Genomic DNA, 9,966 nt, shown 5'->3' with positions numbered 1-9,966 from the left:
CTACATGGGTGGGGAGATGGGGGAAAGAGACTGCAGGGGGGAGGTGGCAGGGTGCCGGAGCAGCTGGGGGGCCAGGGGGAGGAATATGAGGGGCAGGCAGCAGGTGAGGCTGCAGCTACAGTCCTGACCCCAGGTAGGGGCTGGAGCCCAAGTCTAAGACACAGCAGCCACCTGCTTCCCTCCCTTCCCCCCCAGCCCTGCCCTTGCACATGATCCTAAGACAAGGGGCTTTCCCGCCACCCCATGTCAAATGTTGGGGGGGACTTCATCTTAGAATCAAGTAAATACAGTAATTCCTCTGAGCTGTGAAATTGAATAGCCCTTTCCCTAGAGCTCCCACCATTTTGTCTCCAGGATGATTTATCATCTTGCAGTACACACATTAAGTGAATAATGGCACCTCCAGCAACATTCCTTAACACTAGGGTTCAGGTCTGACTTGGACAGGAAGCTGACACCCAAGCCATTGCTTGCAGTACCCTTTTTTGCCTGAGCAGTCTCCCATGCAGTTGTCAAGCTCTGCTCAGCTTGAAAAAATCTGACAAAAGCATATCACAAAACAATGCGAGTCCCTGTTTTTGAGGTGGCTCATGCACATTGTTTGAGCTGCCCATCTACACTTCTAGCTGGATATGAGACACAGACTGCTCTTACCTGTAACAGTTGTTAGTATACTTGTTGTAGCTGCCCAAAGCGGTCAGGCACCCTTGGCAGATGGCATAAGAAAAGAAGATCTGAGTGCCTGCATCCATCCACACCTGGAACAGAAAAGAACAGTGATTTCCAGCCGTGGCAGATGAAACAAACGGTTCCAAGAATGACAGCTTTTGTGGCAGCGTCCTGTCTAAGGCAGAGAAATCCCCATCCAGCACAAAAAGAAAGAACTGACAAAGTACAACACATACTTGGGCAGACCAGGCTGACTAGAGCCAAGTATAAAATTCTTCAGGAAAAGAGAGGGTTTCCTTCTTGTCTCCACCGAATTTTCTCAGCGATCCAGGAAGTAAGGATTTAAATGGGAAGGAAGGAGAACAATTTCTAAGCTGCAGGGATTTGTTGCATAAACTGTCCTTCACCCAGTAGCCTGATCGAGGGCATACCCTGAAAGTCATTCACACTGCAGATGCCAATGACTTGGACAACACTGAGTGCAAACACCATTCTCTTTTTTTTTTCAAAGCTAAAGGGCATATACAACATTCACAGAGTGTCTGGGACTGGCATGGGTATGGGACCTCCTCATTGCATGGAGTCACAGAACCATGAATGCCTTACAAGAATCCTCCCAAATGAGTGCCAGGAAAACCTTTACACAACATCACGCAGCCTCATTTCCCATGCATGTGAGACCATGGACAGGCTGTGGGGAGAGCAGAAAAAGAGATGCTGGGTTTGGGCATCACACTTCATGGGAGATATGGACATATTGGAAAGAATCCAGAAAAGAGTAATGAGACTAATTAGAGGTCTAGAAAACACAACATGAAAGGAAAGATGGGAAGAATTTGGATTAAGTTCTGAGAATAGAAGATGGGACCACCTCTGGGATTTGATGCAAATACAGGAAAAAGCTTGTTTTAAAGAGAAGGTGACCAGTTGTGTTCTGGACTCGCATGGAGACAGGACAAGTACCACAGTACTGGGCTTGAATTCCAACTAGAGGGATTTAAATGGGAAACTGGAAGGAGCTTTCTAACACTGTGTGGTTAAGCACTGGAACAGATTACCTAAAGAGATCATGGAGTTTTTGGGATTGGAAGTTTTTAAGTGCAGGTTAGACAAACTCATGCTTGCCTGAGCTGGAATAGACAGGGTGACCCTGCCTTGAGCAAGCAGTTGGATCAGATGGCTTCTCATTGGGCCTTCCATCCCTATTTTCCTATAATTTTAAAATATCACCATAGTTTTCATTAACTCAGTTTCTCTTTTCATTCTGGCACCTACTGAAAGTAACAGAATCTGTTTATTATTGGTGTCTGTAGATGTGCAGGGATGCTGCTCCGATGTGCTGTAATTACAACACGTCAGAGCAGACTCGAGTATACTAATTAGTGCACTCCAGCAGCTTCTGCATCTCAAGTATTCAGCATCCCTACACTTCAAGATGGTGGTGGGGGAGCTTTAACTAAAGCTCATAAAATGAGCCTCAGTTAAAGTGCCTTCACCACCATTTTGAAGCGCAGGATGCTGAATACATAAAATGCTGTGGGCGCTTTAATTAGAGCAGCTTCAAGAGCCACTCTAATTAAAGAGGCTCTTTCCCCACCCAGAGCATGTGTAAGATGCCCTTTATTTCTGTTTTCAGCCTCCAACTCCTTCCCATGCTCTCCCTCCCACCCTGGCCCTTCATATTAATGCCTTAACAGTTCCTTCTCTCACACAGCACCATGCAAGGAGCTATATGACGTACATAGAAGCACTGCAGCACGTATCTTCCACAGATGGTCCTTATCAGAAGGTTAATGGGCTCGGAGACAAATCCCAGCTAGCATCCTCACAGTCCCCTCAGCAAAACCCAGCAGCAGGCATCCAAATGGCTGCAGTCTGGCAAATTTTCAAATACTTACAGTTATCCACCACTACTAACATTCACAGGTGCCCTGATGGATAGGGCTCCTGTGCTCTCTCCAGATTTATGCCTATATGAGTAGTTATCAATCTTTTCAGACTCAAGGCACCCTTCATGAGATGCAAGGCACCACTCAGAAAATGTTAATTCTTAGCTTGCACTTGTTTTTAGGTGCCTAAAAAAATAGCAATTCTTCTTCTGCAAAAAAACTCAGAAAGACTGCAACAGACCAGAATGCTTTGGCACCATGGATTCCTATTTGAAATCTCTGGGTTTATCTTGTTCAATCATGTAGGTGTGTGCGCACCTAACAGTGCTGATACTACATAGCATCCTGCAACATCCTCAAAAGGATCTTGTAACACCCGGGTTGAGAATCACAGGCCCGCACATAGGCCTCATGTTTTACCTAGCAAGATGGACCCAAATTCTGCCCCTGGCTCCAAAAGCACTGTAGTGCTACAGACTGGAAGTTTCATACCAGCTTCATTTGGGTTAAAAAAACCAGAGGTTAGTAATACATTCATCATGAACAGGAACTAAACATTCTGTTCAGGAACTCCTGTATTGTTGGACAATGACATTCAATTTATTTCAGGCCATCTCTATGTTTATAGCAAGCCACCATTTTTTAATTTTTTTAGCATATCAAGAGCACATAATTGCATCCGAAAGTCATCAGGAGAAAGCTGGAGGCTTTGGCAGCCAGGTAGGGAGCAGCTGGGGTGTTTGTCATCTAGGAAGATGCAGGCAGCGGTTTGGGATTGAGGGGAAAGCACATTTGTTGGATGGTTCTGCTAAAATAATTAGCAGTGAATTAATGAGCAGTGTTGATGTTCATGGGCTCATCTTTAGGTCTCAGGATTGACACCTCACTGGAATGACAGAGGCATTGCGAACAGTGCAGTGACTTTAGCTTTCCACTGAGCTGACTTCCACCTAGGTAGCCGGGGTTCCAGTACCAATCTGGCCTTCGCAGCCAGAAACTCAGAAAGGGTTAATTTACCCTGCTTTTTAGGCCAGTTCTGCAGCCTGTACTGAGCTCCCTGTTTCTGTGGCTGAGCTTTTACCAGTACCAGGGCAGTGACTACAAGGCCATCCCCTCAGGATGATATAACACTGCTGGGCACATCAGCCGTTTTCAAGACTTTGTTCAGTCATAAAGGCTAGAAGCCTAATGATCTTTTAAAAATCAGAGCTGCAGCTATAGGGCACCAGCTCTGTAGGAAAGAATCGACTTCAATGCCTGTTCTGAAGTTACAAAATTATAGAAAGAGCAGGGCTCAGACTGCAATCCCTGCGCATTAACTCTCACACAGGACATGGTGACACTGGCTCTACAACTTTGGAGAAGCACTGCTTTCAGCCACACCACATCCACCCATTCCCACACTGCATATGTCAACCCCAGGAATAAGGCAGTAAAAGGGCTCAGAAAGCTCCCCACATTGTTGCCCCCAAACATCCCAGAGGCTCAGTTGTCAAGTGTGAAGGAGGCATCCTCAAGGCTGATTCACTTTGAGGCATGATGCATGCACAGTGGGCATGTATGAGAGCAATGCTGGACAGAGCTGGGGAAGCAGTGTAGACATACCCATAGCCATCTACTACACTAGCTCTCTCACACTAGGAGACTGATGTCTCTGAGACGCTCCAGCCAGGCCAAAAAAAAAAAGAGAATGGGATAAATACCTCTCCTTAATCATTTTAATTTAACATTCAGCAAAAACTGGAATCTGGTGTATTCCAAATATTTAATAGATGTGTCTGCATTTGCCAAGTTCTTCAATGGAATTGACCTAATGATCCATGTGTTTCAAATATGTTGACAAAAGAAATCCGCATGTATCCTGAGACAAGATGCCCCCACTAATGCTTTTAGTGAGACCCCAGTATTCGGCCAGTCCCTTGGGAGAAGACAGTTAAAACTAGATATAGATAGCAATCAAGGAGGGCCCAATCCTACAAGGTGCTTAGTACCTCCTGTCCCCATCACCACCTTGCTGAGACTGCATGCACCTCATAGGACTGGGTGTTCGTTCACTCACCTGTGGGTCCGTAAGCCTGGAAACATCTGGATTCAAGTAGAACTTGATCCCCTCCACTGCCCCAGGCAGAGTGACCCCTCGAACAAGCAAGATAATAAGCATCAAGTAGGGAAATGTGGCAGTGAAGTAAACTACCTGGAAGCAAAAGAAATAGTAAGGAGAGGAACTGAAAGGGGATGCTGTCACCACACGAATTATACAGCCCCAAAATTCCCTTAACTCTATAGCTAACAGACACATCTGAGATTACTAGGTTGAAAAATGGTGGTCTGAAAAAAAATCACATTTACTTTTCCCTGCTTATACCTAAACTTGATTTGTGGACTTTATGGGACAGAGAATCTACCAACTCCGTAGGGTAAGTTGCTAATTGTTCTGTGGCTAATTGCTGTCACTGTTAAAAAATTGCCCCTTATTGCTCTGGTCTGAATTTATCTAGCTTTAGCTTCCAGCCGCTGAATCTCATGATGCCTTTTCCTGCCAAATTAAAGAGCCCTCAACTGCTGATGAAATATTCTTCCCATGGAGTTGCTCAGGACCCCAGTCACCTATGAATCTTCTTTGGTTAGGCTGTGTTTCTCTCATTTCCCACCATAAAGCAGGTTTCCTGAACCTTGGATCATTCTTCAATCCTCATCAATTTTTCAAGATCCTTTTAAAAATATGCATATAGCCCACACCCTATACATGAGCAGTTTTTTTTTTTAAGTCAAAATAGGAGGTGGCCACCAACAATTGGGAGCTGAAGCCTGGAGTGACTGAGTAAATTTGCATTAAAGGCAAGCAGTTGTGCAGATTCCACAATTCACCATCTGAAATCCAAGCCAGTCAGAGCTCAACAGGAAAAAGATTATAAGTATGGGATTGGGAGACGACCACGGAGATTCCACGTCTGGCTGATACAGGACCTGTTTTGGAATCTGTCTCAACCAGTGCCAGGAGAAGTGGTATGTGCTGGGAGAGGACAGTATAGGTAAGTCAGTAGTTACTCTGAGGAATAAAGGGGTCACCTACCCTTCAAGGATAGTCATACTTCCTCTGGAAATATATTTCTTATGTATAACCTACCATCACCACCTACTATGACTTTGATTAGAGCATCCAATCAAAGCTACAGAGACTTCTTTGACCCTCTCATCAGATATATTATGCTCACCCTGTTCAGAAATGGAAACAATACCATGTGATTTGTGACTCAACCCAACGTGCCAGCCCAGATCAAATTTTTAATGTCAAATGTGAAACGTTCAAAGCAGCACTCCAACTCTGAGCAATCCACTGAGCTAAAGAAAAAAAGTAACGTGGAAAGAGCAGTGGATTATGTAATTACATATAAAGAGGAAGTAATTGCAATAGATCCTGAGTAGATTATTTGCAGTGGGTTATACACTCAGCTTCATTGTTGATTACTGTAGGGTAAGTGGACTTTTGCCACTGAAACTGTTTAGTGTTGCAAAAGGCACCAAACTACATGGGGTGATGCATCAGTGACTAGGTCAGGGGTGGCCAACCTGGAGTATGCAGTATGCACACACAAATGGCATGGGCAGCCCGCACGTGCGGCATGCAGCAGATTAGGGAAGAGGCAGGCAGCACAGTAGCAGATAGTGCAGGGTGCAGAAAGCAGAACAGTAGATCAGGCTGTGGTAGTGAACCACACTGATACTTGGGGAAGGGGCAGGGCTTAATTTGTGGCACACCTGCCAAAAAGGTTGACTCCCACTGGATTAGATGATTGTGTATTGCTACTAGCACAGTAGCCTCTTCCCTCATCATGGTGGGTAGCATTAGTCTAGGACTTTCCTTCTTCTAAACTCTCCTTCTCCGTTCAGTTTGATCTACTTTCTTTGTTTTCCATGTTACGGACCAAACTGAGATTTCAGTTTGTGTGGCCCAGTGCAGTGGTACCCACTCAAATCTGACTTGGTCCCGTGTTCTGTGTGCCTTGCCTCTTTTCCTCTTCTCTGACAACAAAAGGTTTAGGCTTCAGGGGAGATATAGCAGCAGCTAAGAAAGGGGACAGAGTCTGATTTTACCTTGCCTGTGGACTTGACTCCCTTCCAGATGCAGAAGTAGCAAACGACCCATGCAAGCAGGAGGCAGAGAGCCAGCTCCCAGCGCAGGGTACCCAGATTGTGAATACCATCAGTGATCCCCAAAGCTCGTCTTCTGCCAGTGCAGGGGTGGGGAGAAAGGAAAGTTAGTGTCCCAGACCTGATTCTTCCAACATGCTCTTTCCAATAGCCCCCCAAATCAGACATTTTCATACATGTCCCATAAAAATGGCTGCCCAGCGCCCTCCCACATCCCTAATGACCATGTCCCATAAAAATGGCTGCCCAGCGCCCCCCTACATCCCTAATGCCCCCCAGCCATTCTGCAACCTTCATCTCTATAACACTTCTCTCTGGGATCCTGTTAGCCTGGTCCATGTGCTTCATCAAGTTCTCTTGTTAGGCTGAGCTTACCAGCTCCCCTAAAACCTTCCACTATGCTGATAACTCCATTATAGTCCCAGGACTTTGAACTTGTATAGCATAGAAGTCAACTTGCACAGAACCTCTATCCCTTTGGCTTCCTTTCAATCTACGGGCTCCCCTGCTACTCTGCAATATCAGTAGTGGTTCCCAGTCACTCCTTGGGCTACTTGGGTTTCTCTAGTCATCCCATGTTCTATTGCTAGTATCTCCGATTCCCCTAGGCTCCTCCCCCACCACACAAAAAACCCTTCTGGCCCCTTCTGCAGCTGGCAATGTTGTTCTGAAATTGCAGATGGTTATTCTAGTGGCATCTGGGGAATCTGCTTGAGGGGCCCAGTAGGCAGGGCACAAGATAGGGAGCCAGGAGCCTCATGCTGAAGTCCCAACTCTCCAACTCATCTGCCATGGTGCAAATCTCTTAGCTTCTCTGCATCTGTTTTCCCATTGGTCAAATGGGTAGGGAGAAAGGTTAAAGGACCCTGGTCACCTTTGTAAGTACTTTGAAAGCTATGGATCATAGGATCATAGAAAAGTAGGGCTGGAGGGAACCTTCAGAGGTCTAATTCACCACCCTGCCAGAAGCAGGATTGTCCCTATCCAAACTGTCCTATACAAATCCACTGTCTAACCTATTAATAAAACTAGTCAACCCTGACCCAACCCTGACCCTGGGTCCATAATACCCTAACCTTTCCAAGATAAGGCAGGGGGGTAGAATAGTGCTTCTAGCTTCCTGAGAGCTCCCTGGATAAGGCATGGGGAGGGACCAGGTGTATCTAGGTCTTGTAATGTTCATTCTCTCTAATATCTGGTGCAAAATGATTCCCTTCAGTGCACTCTGATGCATTTCTCCCTCCTGTATATTTCTCTTAGGCAATAGGCCTGTTTGCCCTGGGGCAATTTCTTGGAATTCACAGGCATGTACTCCAGTGGTAAGGAATCAAAGAAAGAGCAGTTTTCCTCAGGCACTGAACAAGGAGCCTTATTAGAATAAGAAAAATAAGCTGCTTTGTCTCTCTCTGCTTTACTGCAGAGCATCTGTTCAGAATCTCCCCTGGCTTCCCTCTTCTAGCTATTCTTCTAAACAAACTGTACCAATATACTCCTACATGAACTAACTGCCTGTGTGCCCCCTAGGTATTACCAGGGCCAACCTTACCAAAATGGGTACAGGGCCTGTGTACCCACATCTGGAATACTTTACAGTATCTGCCAGGTCAGTAGGGGGATGTGTGCATACATGCTTAAGGGGGTGGGGTTTCATAGACTCAAGTCAAGCTGCTTCTGTATGTGCCCCACAGCGTTTTGATGCATCACATGCCATAGGCCTGGGTTCTGAATCTGAAACGTGGTTATAGCACATCTTTTCTGTTACAACAGAGGCAGCATTCCAGGTATTCACATTGCCATGACTTTTGGAGGTAAGTAGGTTCAGAAATGGGGGTACGTACTCCCAGAATTCAATAACTGGGGAGGTAGCGTTGGCTGGTGCTGTCCAGTTCTCCGAACCAGAGGCATTCAGGAAATCCACGCACAGGTCTAACAAAACAGAAAAGCAAGTTTGTCAGCCAGCAGAAATCTCTTGCCTCTCAGCCTGGATGCTCCCACCTCCTCTTCATTCATTGCAACTGCAAACAAATCCTTCACTTGCTATTACAAAATGTCACTTTTTCTCCCCTCACCCAGAATCCCAGCCTGGGAACAGCTAGAGGGCTGAAGGAAGAGGCAGATCCCTACTGAATGGAAACCAGATGGCTGTAGAATGCAACTACAGTTATCCAGGATGTTAAATCTCATTCTTCTCTGCCCTCCCCGCACTTTTCCTGGTTCCCCGCCACAAATAGGTACCCCTTCCTCCCCCCCGCTGCTTTGCAAGTACGCCTCCTCCTCCCCCCTCCCACAGAGCCAAAGTGCAAATGATATGTGAAATTCCTAAAATGGGTAGATAGAATAAATAGTGCCTCATCATTCATTTAGCAAACAATAAATTAAACGCTGTTGGGGGGGGCAGGGAGAGACAGACAGACAGAGAGCCTGTCTCTAGGCTGAGCCTTCACAAAATGTTAAGAGACAGGTCAGAAAGGACTTTCCCTGCCTTTCTACAGGCCTGCTCATGGAGTGGTGGGAATCAGACCCCTTTTTTTTTTGGAAATGTAGGGAAGACAAGGGAAGGCTGTGAGTGGACTGAGTATGGAGGGGGATATTCAGACATGTCAGAAATGAATCATCTAACACAAGTGAAAGAGGAGAGGAATGGAGCAGATGCCAAAGCTCTCTCCAGCTCTGCTTTCTAGCATACTGCTGGGAAGGGAGCCAGATCAGTGTAGTAAAAACAAGGCCAAAAAGGCTGTGAAGAGATAGGATATAGGCCAACACTGAACCCATTTCACCCTCAACAGGCATTACAGGCACTGAAGGCAGGGTTACTCTGCAAGCTTTTGCCAGCATGGCTAGTTTGGTCAGGGGTACATGGAGCTGTGATCCCTAATCAGGATAACTGGACTTACAGTAGCTCCTTGTGTTGAAGCAGTTACATCAAAACAACTGGACTTTTACCAAACAGGTCATGTTTATCAGGGAGCCTTGAAGAGGAGAGGGGAGTCCAATTATGTTGGACTAATTGATATAGATTACTGTTACATCCACACTTTGGACACTTGACTGCTACATAGACCTGGCCTGAGTAAACACAGACTGACAAAACAAAGGCAAACTCTTGAGGTGGGCATACACAGAGGCTAACTGAGTCACTTGCGGGTGTGAGGTGTACTTGAGTACGAGAGATAAGAGGCAGTGCCAGCCCTAATGGAAAGTTGTGACAAGGACTGCAGACCAAAGCTGATATGAAAATGGTCTCTCCTCCTGCTGA

General features: G+C 46.0%; 1 protein-coding gene across 3 annotated transcripts in view; it reads right to left on the bottom strand.

The window, feature by feature from the left end:
* SLC6A12 (solute carrier family 6 member 12) overlaps window positions 1-9,966 on the bottom strand; it is a 45,651-nt gene that overhangs the window by 22,990 nt on the left and 12,695 nt on the right. For all 3 annotated transcript variants that reach the window (XM_025209071.1, XM_025209070.1, XM_025209072.1), the window contains 4 exons: window positions 8,549-8,636; window positions 6,654-6,786; window positions 4,618-4,752; window positions 655-758 (listed from right to left, as the gene is read on the bottom strand). In XM_025209071.1, coding sequence (XP_025064856.1) covers window positions 655-758; window positions 4,618-4,752; window positions 6,654-6,786; window positions 8,549-8,636 — 460 coding nt within the window. The remainder of the gene's footprint in view (window positions 1-654; window positions 759-4,617; window positions 4,753-6,653; window positions 6,787-8,548; window positions 8,637-9,966) is intronic.

The sequence above is a fragment of the Alligator sinensis genome, unplaced genomic scaffold, assembly GCF_000455745.1.
Source record: "Alligator sinensis unplaced genomic scaffold, ASM45574v1 scaffold659_1, whole genome shotgun sequence".
NCBI lineage: Eukaryota > Metazoa > Chordata > Crocodylia > Alligatoridae > Alligator > Alligator sinensis.
This window is presented reverse-complemented; position numbering and strand designations above follow the sequence as displayed.